General features: G+C 36.9%; 1 protein-coding gene across 11 annotated transcripts in view; it reads left to right on the forward strand.

Annotated features, from left to right (window-relative positions):
- The window catches only part of NFAT5 (nuclear factor of activated T cells 5), a 118,229-nt gene that overhangs the window by 79,437 nt on the left and 20,433 nt on the right, over positions 1 to 18,359 (forward strand). For 8 of the 11 annotated variants that reach the window (XM_043599539.1, XM_043599536.1, XM_043599541.1 and 5 more), the window contains 4 exons: positions 1,895 to 2,029; positions 2,149 to 2,201; positions 10,708 to 10,840; positions 16,828 to 16,911. In XM_043599539.1, coding sequence (XP_043455474.1) covers positions 1,895 to 2,029; positions 2,149 to 2,201; positions 10,708 to 10,840; positions 16,828 to 16,911 — 405 coding nt within the window. The remainder of the gene's footprint in view (positions 1 to 1,894; positions 2,030 to 2,148; positions 2,202 to 10,707; positions 10,841 to 16,827; positions 16,912 to 18,359) is intronic. The other 3 variants (XM_043599538.1, XM_043599540.1, XM_043599547.1) reach the window with 1 other exon arrangement.

Consider the following 18,359-nt stretch of genomic DNA (forward strand, 5'->3'; position numbering starts at 1 on the left):
GCCATTTTTGTAGTAGAAGAAAGAAGGAAATGGTGGAACCATGTGAGGTTCTTATAAAGGTTTTCCTTGGAACTGGCACATTATTTCAGGTCACATTTCATTATACAAACAAGGCACATGGCCAGTTCTGATGAGAGTGGAGCAAGAATTACAGCCTTTCCACGAGGAAGGACCTAGGGAAAGAGGAACGGTGAATATTTTGACATTAAATATTTCCCATATTGTATTCTTATAAGGATAAAATTAACTATTTAAATATAGAAGTGTCTAAGAAAAAAGCTTTTCCTAAAGTTTAGTGGAATATCTTATTAATTTAGAAGGTGGTGAGTTGTATAAGCCATATTTAAATTTACCTTTGCAGTGCATATGTTGTGAGGGTTTACTAAAATGCCACATAGTATAATCTGTGTCCAAGTGCTTAACCTCCTGGGGAGCAGTTCTTTTGAGTACTTAAAAGGTATTTGTTTGCATACACTAGCATCCCAGAAAACCAGTAGAAAACCAGTCCTTAGGTATCAGTAAGGAAGAATGTTTCTGGAGTCTAACATAAGGGAGAAACTGGATACTATATTCACTTCTTGGATATTTATTTATAGTATATATTGAATATTAATTTTGTTCATTTAACTTTAATCCATTATTTCCCAGATTTACTGGACCTTGAAACCTGTTTTGCTAAGCAATACCTATAAAATTCTCACAGAAATCCTGGCATGAGGAAGTTGTTAGGCTAATTATAATTAATTCGTTAGATCTGGTCCCTCTCAGTACTTTCCAACTTATTTGTGTTATATTTAAAAAAAATTTTTTTTAATGTTTACTTATTTTTTAAAAACATTTTTTAATGTTATTTTTGACAGACAGGGAGAGAGTGAATGAGTGAGGGAGGGGCAAAGAGAGAGGGAGACACAGAATCCGAAGCAGGCTCCAGGCTCTGAGCTGTCAGCACAGAGCCCGACGTGAGGCTCGAACTCAGGAACAGTGAGATCATGACCTGAGCTTAAAGTCAGGTGCTTAACTGACTGAGTCTCCCAGGAGCCCCTGTTTACTTATTTTTGGGAGAGAGAGACAGAGCACGAGTGAGGGAGAAGGAGAGAGAGAGAAAGGGAGACACAAAATCTGAATCAGGCTCCAGGCTCTGAGCTGTCAGCATGGAGCCCCATGTGGGCCTCGAACCCATGAAGGGTGACATCATGACCTGAGCTGAAGTCAGCCGCTTAACTGGCTAAGCCACCCAAGGCGCCCCTCAACTTCTTTGTTAATTTTAGCAGTGGTTAGTTAGTTAAATTTAAAAATTTAAAAACAAGTGCATTTTATTTCTTAAGCTCAGGTTATCCTAATTCAGGGACATCCCCTGGTAGAAAAAACTATTCTAAATTGGATTCAGTCTGTTTTTAGGTGTTCTTCTGGTATGAAGCCTCTTGAGTCCTGGGTGTAGATACTTAAAGAAACCGTCAGTCCCACTCAGAGGCACACATTGACTCAGAAATCTTGTACTATAATGGCAAAGCATAGCTGACATTTTTGAGGTTAGGGTTGTGGGACAAGGTTGTTTTTAAGTAGAATTTTTAAAAAATATTAAGACAAAAAAATGCCTGAGCTCACATTTTAAAACTTTATTATTCACATAATGAGAAAACAAAGATGACATGTAATAAAACCTAATCTTAGACATTAATCCATCCCTACAAAATCTTTTAAGAGTTATTAAAAATTAATAGGGCTTTCCTGGGTTTTTTTTCTCTGTTAGGGTGAAAGTTAAGTTGCACAGTCCAGGAAGTCAAACTCAGGGGTCAACAAAGAGAACTTCTTTAGAACTGGATAATTGAGTTGATTTTAGAAAAGAAATAAGTGTTGGTGGTTCTTTTTATGGAACGCTTATGTGTACCCACAGCTCAGCCAGCAGGAGTGCCAGAAATCTTAAAGAAAAGCTTGCATAGCTGTTCAGTGAAAGGAGAGGAAGAAGTATTTTTAATCGGCAAGAACTTTCTGAAAGGAACTAAAGTTATTTTCCAAGAAAATATTTCTGGTAAGTAGGCATAGTACTGGTACTGAGATTGTTGCATGTTATACTTTGTTATAAAGGTATAGTTGCAAAGTAAAAAAAGTTTCAAAATTTTAGTAAATTACTGTTTTTATTTCAATCAGATGAAAACTCTTGGAAGTCAGAAGCTGAAATTGACATGGAATTATTTCATCAGGTATAATTTAAGCCTTTCTATAGTTTGTTTTTATTTTGTTTTGTTTTTAGTTTGTTTACTCTCTGAGAAATTCAGTTTTGTTCTGAAATTTTCCTGAATCAACAGATTAAATTTCTTCTTTATGTGGGTTTCATATAAATCATTTCATTTTCTTTCTTGAGTTTCTTTAATTGAAGTAGAATTATTCCACAGTTCTCTATTTTTAAAAATTAGGAGCATTGGTAAATTATCATTTTTAATAAATGAGACATTTCTTTTATAAGATTTGTTTGCTCTGAGGATTTGGATTATCCTAACCTACTATTTGATTAAATCAAAGGGAAACTTATTTGTTGAGTACCTGAAGTGTTTTGTTTGTCAGTTACTTTTTTTGCAGAGGTACTGTTTGTTATACTTCTGTTAAAGAGTCTGTATTTGTAGGACCTCATCATGTGTATTATTCTCAAAATGACAAGGAAAAAGAGCTTAAAAACAAGGATAAAAAAACTGACTTGAGAATTAGGATGTAGAACAAATGGTATCAAACTTAAAGAAATTGGTACTAGCAAAGAAGAGAAGGATAAATTATGAACCAATCAGATAGAAGACATATGCAGAAGAGTAGCACATACAGGTGTATATCACAGGGAGAGAACAGCAAAGCAGAAACAAACTAATGTGTAAAATACCTAAAGCCTAAAATTTACCATTAAATACTAATTGCAGTCAAAGCACATGAAAGCAAGCAGAGAGCTGAAAGAGGCAAAAATTAGAGATGAACCATTTTATCAAAAACGTTTATAATTTCTTTTTAGTTTTTAAATTTATTTCTTTCTATTTTTTAAAAAGTAAAATTTAAAATGTATATCTGTTATAACATATTGCCATATTCAAAGCTAAGGGCACAATGTTCCCTAAGGCTGCCCTTACTTCAGATACCAGCCACAAGTTCAGGGGTCTCCTGACCACTCTCGTTTTTTTAACAAATGACTTCAAATTTAGGGGTTCCCACTCCCCACTCAGATTTGCTAGAATAACTCACAGAAATCGGGATGCACTATATTTAATTTCAGTTTTATTACAGCAAAAGGACACAAATCAGAACCAGCCAAAGGGAAATATTCGTAGAGCTTGGTATGGGAAGGTCCCAAAGACAAAGCTTTTGTTGCCCTCAGGGAAACCTTACTTACACTCTCAGCACATCCATGTGTGACAATATGCAGAGTATTATCAATTAGGAGGTTTACCCAAGCCATAAGTCCCCTTCATAAATCACATTGTTCTGTACTGACTGTTCAATAGTCAGAGCCCCCAGTTAGAGATAACTTCTATCAGACGGGAAATTCTAGGGTCTTCAAGATCACCAAAAACTAGACCTTAGTCTTAGTAAAGTATATGGTATCATATAAAGTGGGGGGTTTTATATACCTAGACAAATGCTTTGTAGAAAGTTTTCCTCTAGTTTATGCTACCACATGCTGTCAAAAAGAGATAGTAGGACTTAACAGTCATTCCTTTGTCGCATATACCATCGGGCAATCTTTCTTTTTTTTTTTTTAATGTTATTGAATGTTAAGTTTATTTATAAACTTCTAAATAATAAATGCTAATTTATTAAAATAATGTTTTATTTTTTTTTTGTTTTGTTTTTTGAGAGAAATAGAGATCCTGAGTGGGAGAGGGACAGAAAGACTGGAGACAGAGGATCTGAAACAGGCTCCATGCTGACAGCAGAGAGCCTGATGCAGAGCTCAAACTCATGAATCATGAGATCATGACCTGAGCAGACGTTAGCATCTTAACTGACTGATCCACCCAGGCACCCCTGGGCAATCTCTGTCTTTTTTTTTTTTTTTTTTAAAGGATGTCATGACTTTTATTTATTTATTTTATTTTTCATTTCTTTCTTTCTTTCTTTCTTTTTTTTTTTTTTTTGAGGTTCCGGTTTCTTTTTTTTTTAATTTAACTTTATTTTTTATTTTGTAAAATTTACATCCAAATTGGTTAGTGTATAGTGAAGCAATGATTTCAATAGATTCCTTAATTCCCCTTACCCATTTAGCCCATCACCCCTCCCATAACCCCTCCAGCAACCCTCAGTTTGTTCTCCATATTTATGAGTCTGTTTTGTTTTGTCCCCCTCCCTGTTTTTATATTATTTTTGTTTCCCTTCCCTTATGTTCATCTGTTTTGTCTCTTAAAGTCCTCATATGAGTGAAATCATATGATTTTTGTCTTTTCTCTGACTAATTTCACTTAGCATAATACCCTCCAGTTCCATTCACAGAGTTGCAAATGGCAAGATTTCATTCTTTTCGATTGCCGAGTAATACTCCACTGTATATATGTATACCACATTTTCTTTATCCATTCATCCATCGATGGACATTTGGGCTCTTTCCATACTTTGGCTATTGTTGATAGTGCTGCTATAAACCTGGGGGTGCATGTGTCCCTTCGAAACAGCACACCTGTATCCCTTGGATAAATGCCTAGTAGTACAATTGCTGGGTCGTAGGCTAGTTCTATTTTTAGTTTTTTGAGAAACCTCCACACTGTTTTCCAGAGTGGCTGCACCAGCTTGCATTCCCACCAGCAAGGCAAAAGAGATCCTCTTTCTCCGCATCCTCGCCAACATCTGTGGTTGCCTGAGTTGTTAATGTTAGCCATTCTGACAGATGTGAGGCAGTATCTCATTGTGGTTTTGCTTTGTATTTCCCTGATGATGAGTGATGTTGAGCATTTTTTCATGTGTCGGTTGACCATCTGGATGTCTTCTTTGGAGAAGTGTCTATTCATGTCTTTTGCCCATTTCTTCACTGGATTATTTGTTTTTTGGGTGTTGAGTTTGATAAGTTCTTTGTAGATTTTGGATACTAACCCTTTCTCTGATATGTCATTTGCAAATATCTTCTCACATTGTGTCAGTTGGCTTTCAGTTTTGCTGATATTTATTTTAATGTTTTTATTTATTTTTGAGAGAGAGAGAGAGAGAAAGAGAGGGAGACACAGAATCTGAAGCAAGCTCCAGGCCCTGAGCTGTCAGCACAGAGCCCAACGCTGGGCTCGAACTCACAAACCATGAGATCATGACGTGAGCCAAAGTTGGACACTTAACTGACTGAGCCACCCAGGCGCCCCTAGGCAATCTCTGTTGTAACTGCAGTTCTAGCACTTGCTTTGTCATTAACCATCTATGTTACCTAAATAAGAGAAGAAAACACTTTTGTGCCCCAGTTTTCTAGTCTATAAAATTTTACTAGATGGGGGCACCTGGGTGGCTTAGTTGTTAAATATCTGACTTCAGCTCGGGTCATGAACTCAGTTCGAGGCCCACATTGGGTAAGCTCAGGCCCCGCTTCAGGTAAACATGAGCCCTGCTTCAGGTGAGCCCTGCTTCTCTCTCTCCCTCTCTGTCTCTCTCTCTCTCTCTCTCTCTTTCTCTTTGCCCCTCACTCACTTGCACCCCCTCTGTCTCAAAACAATTTTTTTTACTAGATTATTTGAGGTTCCTTCTAACATTTTATGATTTCTTATACAAGTTATTAGATCAGACCATTCCCACTCTCCATGAACCAACAGTGGCTTCCTCTTGAGGACTTCTAGAAGTTGGGGGCAATGTAATATGACTCTTCTGTGTTACTCATAATATTAAGCACTTAACAGATACGCATGAAAAACTTGTTAGTTTATTTACTTTGAAGAAAAAGAGGACTCTAGGGTCTGTGGTTCCTTTTTCTTCCTGAGGGCACTTCAAACCCTGATTTCAACCAGGTTTTTGCATACCTATAGTTTTGGTCCTGACTGAAGGTTTATTTATCCATGCAGTACTTCTGTGTGTGCCATAAACATGTTTTGGGTTTTGATGAGTTGGTTAGATTAATGTAAACTCCCTTGCTAGTAATATGCTTGTGTTTCTTTCTTTCTTTCTTTCTTTCTTTCTTTCTTTCTTTCTTTCTTTCTTTCTTTCTTTTTCTTTTCTTCCTCCCTCCCTCCCTCCCTTCCTTTCTTTCTATCTATCTGTCTATCACCTTATCCTGTGATGCAGCTTTTTGGATAAGAAAATTAGTTCTGGAGACGGAGAAACCCACCCTATAAATTACACAAAATATTAATAAGATGTCCCCAAACAAATTATAGTCTTAACTTGCTGTCTCATATAGAACTAAATATTAAGAAGTCTTTGTTCCTCCTCCTCCTCCTCCTTGTCCTCCCTCTTCCTCCTCCTCCTCTTCTTTGTCTACCTCCCCCTCTCCCCCTTCCTTTCTTCTCCATTCTTTCCTTTATTCTTTTTTCCTTCCTTCCTTCTTTACCTTTGAGGCATGGGGTAGCTAATATTCTTGAAACACTTTTTTGCAGGGTAGTTAATGCCAGCTACCATAGATTAAAGAAGAGTAATCATAAAAATAAGACATGGTGGAATGAAAAGGAGTTAATGTCCTTATTTGGTGGCTATATCTAGAGGTCCTGGGGTTTTTGCAAGCAAGTATGTATAACAAACTAAAACATAATATGATTTTCCATTAATTCTGTGGTTCTTCTCTTCATTTTTAAGTTTATCTTTTTCAGAGAACTTTCTCTCTCTCTTTTTTTTTTTCTTTTTTTCTTAAGGGACTCTCTGGGAAGTGTTTTAGAATGGGAATCACAGTGGAGATATAAAGAATTGATCCAACAGATTATATTAAAATTAAAAAAAATTAACATTTAGGAGTGCTTGGCTGACTCAGTGGTGCATGTGACTCTTGATCTAGGGATTGTGGTTTTGAGCCCCACATGTAGAAATTACTTAAAAAAAATAAAATCTATTTAAAATATTAAACATTTAGAGGGAAGGATACTCAAACAGCAACAGAAAAGAAATTGTGGTCCATACAGAAATATCAGGCCTCTACAGAAAAGCTAAAAGGACCTCCACAATATTAAAAATTGATGAAAAGATAGTATAGTAGAAAAGACCACTTAAAGGTAACCTTGCTGGGGTGCCTGGGTTGCTCAGTTGGTTAAGCATCTGACTCTTGGTTTAGCTCAGGTCATGATCTTGCAGTTTGTGAGTTTAAGCCCTGTGTAGGGCGCTGCACTAAGAGTGCAGAGCCTTCTTGATATTCTCTCTCTGCCCCTACTGTGCGTTCTCATGCTCTTTCTCAAAATAAAAAAATAAACTTTAAAAATATTTTAAAAATAAAGATAACTTTGCAAATTACAATTATGAGTAATTGTAATGACTATTCATTTGCAATCCCCAAATCAACTCCTCAGATATTAAACTTTTTTATTATTTAAAAATTCAGATTAATGAAATCTGGGAAAACAGTTCTTTGTTTAATATTTGGCTCTTCTATTCAAAGCCATAATAGGTATGCAGGGTCATTTTATTTATTACCATTTTAACAATTCCAGATGAATTCTGTAGGAATTGCCCATTAAATATATATAAAAGATATATATCTTAAAAATCAATCTGTAATAGATCTCATACATATATATAGATATACATATAGTCTTTTTTTTCTCTATATATGTGCATTTACATATAGTGTTAAAGATAAGTTTGTTTTGAAAACAAACTCAATTGATTGAGTGTCTGTCTGACTTCGGTTCAGGTCATGATCTCACAGTTGTGAGTTTGAGCCCCACATCGGGCTCTGTGCTGACAGCTCGGAGCCTGGAGCCTGCTTTGGATTCTGTGTCTCCCTGTGTCTCTCTGCCCTGCCCCTGCTTGCACTCTGTCTCTCTCTCTCTCAAAAATAAATAAACGTAAAAAAAAATTTTTAGGTTGCCATAGTAGATATAGTTGATATGACTTGATGTAATAATAGTTGAGCAATTCACCATTAACAGTGCACAAGGGATTTTTCCAAGGCTTTACAAAAGGAATAATCATAATGCTCTAGATTCTTTTTTTTTTTTAATTTTTGTTTTAACGTTTATTTATTTTTGAGACAGAGAGAGACAGAGCATGAACGGGGGAGGGGCAGAGAGAGAGGGAGACACAGAATTGGAAACAGGCTCCAGGCTCTGAGCCATCAGCCCAGAGCCCAACATGGGGCTCGATCTCACGGACTGTGAGATTGTGACCTGAGCTGAAGTCGGACGCCTAACCAACTGAGCCACCCAGGCGCCCCTCATTTGGTTTTTTAAAGATTCCATTTTTAAAAAAAAATTTTTAATGTTTGTTTTTGAGAGAGATAGAGCACAAGTGGGAGAGGGGCAGAGAGAGAGGGAGACACAGAATCCAAAGCAGGGTCCAGACTCTGAGCTGTCAGCACAGTGTCTGATGCAGGGCCCAAACTCATGAACCGTGAGATCATGACCTGAACCAAAGTCAGACACTTAACCAACTGAGCCACCCAAGCCCTCTAGTTTTTTAAAGATTTCAAATTAAGTTTAAGTATGCTCTCCAAAGCAAGTGTAATAAAAGTTTTTAAATACAAACGAGGAGGACACCTCACAAGAACATCTATTCAACCATTTCTTTAACTGTAGGTAGTTTGTGACATAGTTACAGTGTTTAAACAAAAGAGTAAAATTAAGAGTGGATGGAATTTTAAAACTGTTTCTTAGAAATTGGATCATTGCAGGTACATTTCTTGATGACCTCATGTGCACTGAATCTGTGCTCTCAGATTTTTGTCCCTCAGTATCTGTGGACATACACACATGTATACATGTTGTTTTTTTTTTTTTCACCTGGCTTAAAAATGTGTTTTTGTTTTGTTTTGCTTTTGAGATGGCTAACTGGGCTTAAGAAGCCTAACTGCCATAAATCAGAAGCTGATTTGACTATTTCATAGTGTCTTTTTTTTTTTTTTAATTTTTTTTTTCCAACGTTTATTTATTTTTGGGACAGAGAGAGACAGAGCATGAACGGGGGACGGGCAGAGAGAGAGGGAGACACAGAATCGGAAACAGGCTCTGGGCTCCGAGCCATCAGCCCAGAGCCCGACGCAGGGCTCGAACTCACCAACCGCGAGATCGTGACCTGAGCTGAAGTCGGACGCTTAACTGACTGAGCCACCCAGGCGCCCCAATTTCATAGTATCTTAAGATAGCTTAGAAACAAAGTAAGTGCTCAGAAATTGAAACCTTGACCTTGAGGGCGCCTGGGTGGCGCAGTCGGTTAAGCGTCCGACTTCAGCTCAGGTCACGATCTCGCGGTCCGTGAGTTCGAGCCCTGCGTCGGGCTCTGGGCTGATGGCTCGGAGCCCGGAGCCTGTTTCCGATTCTGTGTCTCCCTCTCTCTCTGCCCCTCCCCCGTTCATGCTCTGTCTCTCTCTGTCCCAAAAATAAATAAACGTTGGAAAAATAAATAAATAAATAAATAAATAAATAAATAAAATCTTTAAAAAAAAAAAAAAGAAGAAGAAACCTTGACCTTGATCCCACTTGTCATTTGATCTGTTCAACTGAATCAACCAACTATAGTCTAGCTAAATAACATATGTCATCAAACCCACATCACCTTTAGTTGTCAGTATTGGCCTCCTGCATATCACATCCTAGTAGAAAAACATAATCATTACCCCTTAATATTCCTTCCCAGTTCTGTAATATACTGGGGAAGAAGGGCAGAAGTCAGATATGGTTCATGGTTATCTTCCAAGAAGATGCAGTCCCCTTGAATGAGTGCTGGTGAAGCATTTATGAACTTTTTTCTTATAAGGATGCTTCTGCCACTATTCTGACAGAAAATAACTTTGATTTGCTCTATTTGACTTTAAATGAAAATTAACATGGTTAGGAAGTAGTGTAAATTGCATTGTAAAGTACATTTCACAATTATTGTTGTCCAAAACATATGATACCTAACATTGTGCTTGGTGGACATATTTTTCCCTTAAAATTATATTCATTCTTTTATTCAACAAATATATTTGCATGTATTTTGTATAAGATACTTAACAGTGGATATAGAATGAAAAAGAAAACATCCTAGGTTATTATGGAGCTTACATTCTTGTGATTGGAGAGAGACAAAAAACAAGCAAATAACTACAGTAATTTCAAGTGGTGCTAAATGCTATTTTAGAAATAAACAAGATTATGTGACCAGGTTGGGAAGGGTGCTACTTTAGATAGGATGGTCACAGAAGACTTCTCTGTGGAGGTAACATTTGAATAAGACCTGACAATGGATAAGGAACTAGACATTTGAAGAGGTGAAGGAAGAATATTCCAGTGGGAGAGACCAGCAAGTTGTAAAGCCTCTGAGGTAAAAAAATGAATTTAGTATGTTAAAAGAATGGACTAAGAAGGTCAGTGTAGCCAGAGTGTAACAAGCTGGGGGAGAATGGAAAAGAGATACAGTTGACAGGAAAAGCACCTTGTAAGCCACTGTAAAACATTAAAGGCAATTTTAAGATTAATGTCCCGATGCCTGTGAATCTGAGCTTTAAAATACATTTTTTTCCCTAGTCAGACTCTTTACACTTTGCTGCTAAAAGGAAATCTACTTAATTATAATTTTTATTTCAAAATTTTAATTTAAATATTGCTTCTTTTTGACTCTTGTTATTTCCTTTAAATTTAGAATCATCTTATTGTGAAGGTTCCCCCATATCATGACCAACATATAACTTTGCCAGTATCCGTGGGAATATATGTAGTGACCAATGCTGGAAGATCTCATGATGTTCAGCCATTCACTTACACTCCAGACCCAGGTATGTCAAAATAAAGAATTCTGATCTAAAACCAATAATTAATTTCTAGTTCTTTGGAAGCAATTGAAGTCCAGCCAAGCAAAATGAAAAAGTTGTATGCTAAGATGAGTTGATACTAAGGGCATTATTTCCTAAGAAGATAGCCACCAAATACTGCTTTTGCTCTTACATCTAGGGTGTCATTTTGCCTTGTGCTGTCCTGGTTAAAGAAAAGCTAGGAATGCTCTCAAGTCCTACTCTTCAAAATTATATCATACAAATTACTCCTTAGTAATAAGTGCCATTCATTAAGGACCTTTTATGTGCAGAAAGGTCAAAGTGACAACTGTGGGTAACTGCTAATAGTTTAGTCTCAGTCTGGCTTATAGGATGCATTTCGGGAGAAGTGAGAGATAGGCTTGGATTGATAAATGATAAAATCACGAATAGAGTTATATGCCTGTAACATTTTCTAATTTGTGTAGTCAAAAATATCAAAGACTGCTGGTTAATAAGCATTTTAAATATAATTTTAAGAACTTAGGTAAAATAGTTGCTTTAGAAACCAGAGCAATAAAAGCAATTGAAATCCTAAAAGGTTAGAAGATCTCTGGGTAAGAAGTGTCTTAAGAATTTTTTTTCAATGGTTATTTAGTTTTGAGAGAGAGAGCAGGGGAGGGGCAGAAGGAGAGGGGGACACAGGATCAGAAGCGGGTCTGCACTGACAGCAGACCAGTGCGCTGTGAACTGTGAGATCTCATGAACTGTGATATCATGACCTGAGCCAAAGTTGGACTCTTAACCAACTGAGCCACTCACATGCCCCTCTTAGGAATTTTTTGCCTACATTGATTTAGTTGCCTGAAGAAGAGAAGCCTTTTCCTAGCAAAAGTAGGGAGAACAGTTTGGAAAGTTTAATTTGCTAATTAAAATTCTTCACATGTTCCATTGACCTAGGCTTGATTTCTGCCATGTTTACCATTGCTTCAGTTCGTTCCAGTCTCAGGCATACGTCAGAATCAGCAGTTCTTCCATGTTTAAAAGTTTATTGTTTATGTTATTCCCAAATACTTCAGGATTCAGTGAGGTACAAAGTGAATAAAGGTGGTGGGGAAAGAAAGCCCTGGCAAGAAAAAGTAATGGAAACAGTAGCTAGGGCAGAGTTGTAACTAGTCTTGATAATACTTTCTCTCACTTAATGTGTCTCCCTTTTAAAAAATATGTCTAGATTTCACAGCATTGCTTATTATGCACCAGCCTGCTACAAAAGTATGCCACAGTATATATAACATTAATGAAGTTAATAGTTGTGTTAGAATAAAAGATCAGCAGTAAAATTTTCAGACAGAAAAAGGCAAAGTTTAGAAATAATATATTGGTTTCAACAAAAACAGGAAAGAGAAGATACTCAGACCACATATTTAATTGTTCTCTTTCTAGGAAGGTCTCAAAAATCCAAGAAAGTTTTATTTAAAAATAATGGTAGTTAACACATTTTACTAAATGCTAATTACTAAATAGTGGCATTTAATATTTTATGTGAAGAGGAGCTTACCCATGCAGCAAAAGCTGGCATAATTGATACAGAACGTTCTTCCTAATGAACTTGTGTGTCATTTGTGTGGGAAGGGAAGAAAGAAGTGTATGTATGTGGTCAGGGTAGCCTGAAAGATTTTGCAGTCCTGAGGTTTTGTTGTCATTTGTTTGTTTTTATTGATTACTGATGAAGAACATCAGGACTTTAAAGTGCTTAGAGTCAGCACTAAGAATCTTCATTTCTTAGTGATAAATGCTGATTACTAGAAATTTCCCAGGGCACCTGGGTGGCTTAGTGGATTAAGCATCCGACTCTTGATTTTGGCTCAGGTCATGATCTCACGGTTCAGGAATTCGAGCCCCGCATCAGGCTCTGTGCTGACAGCACAGAGGCTGCTTAGGATTCTTGCTCTCTCCCTCTTTCTGCCCCTCCCCTGTTGACATCCTCTCTCTCTCTCTCTCAAAAATAAATAAACTTAGGGGCACCTGGGTGGCTTGGTCGGTTAAGCGTCCGACTTCAGCTCAGGTCATGATCTCACGGTCCGTGAGTTCGAGTCCCGCGTCTGGCTCTGTGCTGACAGCTCAGAGCCTGGAGCCTGTTTCAGATTCTGTGTCTCCCTCTCTCTCTGCCCCTCCCCTGTTCATGCTCTGTCTCTCTCTGTCTCAAAAATAAATGAACGTTAAGAAAAAAAATTTAAAAAAAATAAATAAAAATAAATAAATAAATAAATAAACTTAAAAAAAAGAAAGAAATTTCCCTTTGATAGATTACCAGATAAAACAGCTTTTAAGTCCTCTGCCTTATAGCCTATACTAATTGACTATCTTTGGCCACATTTAGGCAATCATTAACATATGTTTATTCTTTTAAGTTTTTCTCTTCATATTTTATATTCTGTAGATAGCATTCACTCTCAGAAACTCTTAATTGAATAAATAAGTAGTATGCAAACTTTGTAATAAGATGTAATGCTTCAGTTTCTGTCTTTATGATATAGCTAATCAAAGAATCTTCCCATAATTTCACTTTTTTGTATTTTATAAAATGTGATAATCTTTTCAGGTTTATGTGAGAGAGAATATGATTTCAGGAAAGCTTGGTTATAGAAAATTTGCACTACCTCATTATGATCATCCAGTTGCTGTTGTGATTCATCTGAGGACTATGGTTAAATATTTGAATATTCAGTGGTGTATAATTATAAGAGGAAAAACTAGGCCTACCCTAATATTCACAAGTCAGAGTAGAAATGGCGACTATTATACTATTTGTCTAAATATTTAAAAGTTATAAATAAACTGACTAATTAAATATATCCTATTCTCCTAATTTGACCAAGATACTTTCATATCAACCTGGAAGGCCAGATTTAGGATTACCATAATGCCTTGGGAGTTCCAAGCTGGATGTGGCAACAAGAGGAAAGAGAATACCCAGCCTGTCAACCGCCTTTCCCTTTCCTAGCTCCATGCTATACCTAGAGGGCCTTAATGCACCAACCAGTGCTTCCAAGCTTTATCCATTCCGTAGGTCTAAGACTCCACACATAGTCTAGAATAGTTTTGCAGAAAAAGTGGATATCATGGGTACTTGGTACAAGGTCTAAAAGTAGGATTGGACAAGGGCTCAAGTGAACATAAACTGGCTTTGCACACTCTTTCAGACACAAGCCCTTCTAAAGCCCTCTGAATCTATTACTGCTAAAAAGGGGCATTGCACGTGCATGTTCTCAAACATTTAGATACTTTGCAGGGTCATAAAACCTTTGTTTTATTGCCAGTTAGTCACCAAAGCTTTTACTTCAGTCTATTATGACACATAAATCACATTAGGTTAATTTTGTAGTGACTCAGCAGTGGTGATTTCTGTACGAAATGAAGGACATAACATTTGTTCATCGTTTTGTTACTCTAACAAGAAATGACTAAAACTTAATTTTAAAAGAAGACATTTAAGAGGCACCTGGGTGACCCAGTCGGTTAAGCATCTAACTCTTGATTTTGGCTCAGGTATGATCTCATAGTTCGTGAGGTCAAGCCCCACATCAGGCTACACACTGTGCAGAGCCCGCTTGGGATTCTCTGCCCCTCCCCTGATCATGTTTTCTCTCTCTCTCTCTCTCTCTCTCTCTCAAAATAAAATTAAATAAAAATTAAAAAAAATAAAAATAGAAAGTTAAGGGGTACCTGGCCAGCTCAGTCGGTAGAGCATGCAACTCTTGATCTCAGGGGTTATGAGTTTGAGCCCCACCTTGTGTGTGGAGCCTACTTAAAATTTAAATAATAAAAAATAAAAATAAATAAAAGTAGAAATTTAAAGTGGTTTCAAAGATTATTTTCTATTTTAAAATCTATTTTAAATCTATTTCTATTGTAATTGTTAGAATTAATGTTACGCTTTAAAACTATCTAGAAGTAGGGGCATCTGGGTGACTCAGTCAGTTAAACATCGGACTTCAGCTCAGATGATGGTCTTGCAGTTTGTGAGTTCAAGCCCCTCGTTGGGCTCTGTGCTGACAGCTCAGAGCCTGGAGCCCACTTCAGATTCTGTGTCTCCCTCTCTCTCTCTACCCCCTCCACCACTTGCACTCTGTCTCTCTCTCTCTCTCTCTCTCTCTCTCTCTCTCTCTCTCAAAAATAGATAAACATTAAAAAAAATTTTTTTAATGTCTAGAGGGACATCTGGCTGACTGTTGGAAGAGCATGCAACTCTTGATCTCAGGGTTGTGAGTTCAAGCCCCATGTTGGGTGTAGAGATTACTTAAAAATATAAAATCTAAAAAACTAAACAATTAAAACAAAATCTTTAAAAATAAATAATTAAAACTGTCTATGGATTTCTTTTCCATTCAACTCCCTGTATATCATTTGTTGGACCTTCTGTGTAGCACAATAAATTATTTAAGTTCATTCTTAGATGTGTACATTTTGTCTCTAGCTCTTTATAGTATCTTTATAAGTATCATTTCACATTGTCATGTCAAAAATAAGAAATTGTGGGGTGCCTGGGTGGCTCAGTCAGTTAAGCAACTGACTCTTGGTTTCTACTCAGGTCATGCTCTCATGGTCATGCTCTCATGGTTTGTGAGTTCGAGCCCCACATTGGGCTTTGCACTGTCAGTGCATCCTCCTTTGGATTCTCTCTCTGCCCCTCCTGCATGTTTTTGCACTTTCTCTTTCTCTCTCAAAATAGGTAAATAAACTTTAAAAAAATAAATTGTAAATAAGGTGACTCAATTCCCATTCTAAATGAATAGGGGATATAAAATAAATACATAGAAATATATAAATTAAAAATTTTAATAAAATTATTGTATAATCATTTTAAGTGAGATCCTGGAATTTATGCAACTTTATCATTTCAGAACTGAACTCTGTTCTTAGGCCCATTAAATTTAAAGTTGCCAGGGCATCTGGGTGGCTCAATTGATTGAGTGTCTGTCTGACTTCGGTTCAGGTCATGATCTCACAGTTGTGAGTTTGAGCCCCACATCGGGCTCTGTGCTGACAGCTCGGAGCCTGGAGCCTGCTTTGGATTCTGTGTCTCCCTGTGTCTCTCTGCCCTGCCCCTGCTTGCACTCTGTCTCTCTCTCTCTCAAAAATAAATAAACGTAAAAAAAAATTTTTAGGTTGCCATAGTAGATATAGTTGATATGACTTGATGTAATAATAGTTGAGCAATTCACCATTAACAGTGCACAAGGGATTTTTCCAAGGCTTTACAAAAGGAATAATCATAATGCTCTAGATTCTTTTTTTTTTTTAATTTTTGTTTTAACGTTTATTTATTTTTGAGACAGAGAGAGACAGAGCATGAACGGGGGAGGGGCAGAGAGAGAGGGAGACACAGAATCGGAAACAGGCTCCAGGCTCTGAGCCATCAGCCCAGAGCCCGACACGGGGCTCGATCTCACGGACTGTGAGATCGTGACCTGAGCTGAAGTCGGACGCTTAACTGACTGAACCACCCAGGCGCCCCTCTAGATTCTTTATGTTCATTACAGGTTTTTAAAAATTTAGTTCAATTAATTGACTAATGTTTCTCAATCGATATATTTTTTTAACAAATCATTTAGGTGGATGAATGGTGAATTTTTTTATGCTAGTGTTACAGTATATTTGATCAGTTTAAAAAGTTTCATATCTTTGAAAAAAAATTTTTTTTTTAAGTTTCATATCAGTCTTCTCATCAATTATCCTTAATATGAATACTGTTACAAGAAGGATTTTTTAAAGTTACCATTGCTTTTGTTTTGATAAGTGAGCATGTGCTGCTGCCCACTTGGTTGGTGAATTTTAGAGCATAGATTGATGGTTCTAAAAACTCCTCTCTGCCTGGATTTTCTGCTAAACAAATGATTTAATAATGTCTTGTGGGAAATATTCTGATGAAAGAATTTTAAGATACACATCTTTTTATGTACAAATTCAAATAAATACATCAATCTTTTTGTTTTGTTTTGCTTTAATAGCAGCAGCTGGTGCTTTGAATGTCAATGTGAAGAAAGAAATATCTAGTCCTTCAAGACCTTGCTCTTTTGAAGAGGCCATGAAAGGTACCAAGTTGATTCTTTTCAAAAATTATAAATAGGTTATCCTATATGTTTTCTCTAGCAAATCTGACTATTTGGTTTTCTCTCACATACTTGGGACACTTAGCAGGGTATCTTCCATATCCCAAAATAAATATTTGTTTAACTTCACTGAATGCTTGTTTCCCAACTTGATATTTCCCTTAAGTCACCATATGAACAAACTTTTTTTAAACATGTTGGAGTAGAGGAGACTTTTGTTTTGTTTTTCATTCCTCAGTGTTAAAAATATTAAAAGTATAAAATACAGTAATGTATGTAAAATAGAGTTTATAAAGCTTCTTGCTACCAAGATTAGTACTTGACATTGAAATTTTGAAACTGAAGACACCAAAATTTGAACTATTTTGAAAAATTTTATTTTTTTTTTAATTTTTTTTTTAACGTTTTTATTTATTTTTGAGACAGAGAGAGACACAGCATGAACAGGGGAGGGGCAGAGAGAGAGGGAAACACAGAATCGGAAGCATGCTCCAGGCTCTGAGCCATCAGCCCAGAGCCCGACGTGGGGCTCGAACTCGCAGACCGCGAGATTGTGACCCGAGCTGAAGTCCGACGCTTAACCGACTGAGCCACCCAGGCACCCCTATTTTGAAAAATTTTAACATCTTTAAAAGTTTCTTGGGGCACCTGGGTGGCTCAGTCGGTTGGGCATCTGACTTCAGCTCAGGTCACAATCTCACAGTCAGTGAATTCGAGTCCCGCATCGGGCTCTGTGCTGACAGCTCAGAGCCTGGAGCCTACTTCAGATTCTGTGTCTCCCTCTCTCTCTGCTCCTTCCCCACTCGTGCTCTGTCTCTGTCTCTCAAAAATGAATAAACATTAAATTTTTTTTAAGTTTTTTTACTTACTCTTTCTTCTGACATCTTTATTCACTCTTTGCCAATCCCAAGAGACAATGAAGATATCTTCAAGATGTTATAATGTGGTAGAGTAGATTTTTTTTCTTTCTGTCTGTCTAGTTTTTATTCCCCCATCTTGCAGGCTTTATTCCACACCCAACCTTTAATACCTCAGGTGGCTGACACATGGTGGTGGAGCCAGAATCGAGTAGATATTTTTCTTAATAGACTTCTAACACAAGTAGATACTCAGTGATGATGCTTTTTTGCCATTATGTATGAACAGGTCAATTATATAATGGCCATTGATTTATTCTTCTAATTCTAGCCTTTATTTGCACTTTTCTGCCTTGGAATTCATGTGAGTTAAATCAAATAAAATTTTAAAATTAAAAATACTTAATCAAATACAGTGGGGGTTTTTTTATATTGTCAGTATAATTCAGCATTCATATACATATAGCATGTTCAGTATGCCTGTCATTTTAATTTCTGACCATGAACACTTTCAGAGTAGGTTAGTGAGGAATAATGCAGGAGTAAGTAATCTGCCAAGGTTATCTGATTCAA

This window comes from Prionailurus bengalensis, chromosome E2 (genome assembly GCF_016509475.1).
Source record: "Prionailurus bengalensis isolate Pbe53 chromosome E2, Fcat_Pben_1.1_paternal_pri, whole genome shotgun sequence".
NCBI classification, from domain to species: Eukaryota; Metazoa; Chordata; class Mammalia; order Carnivora; family Felidae; genus Prionailurus; species Prionailurus bengalensis.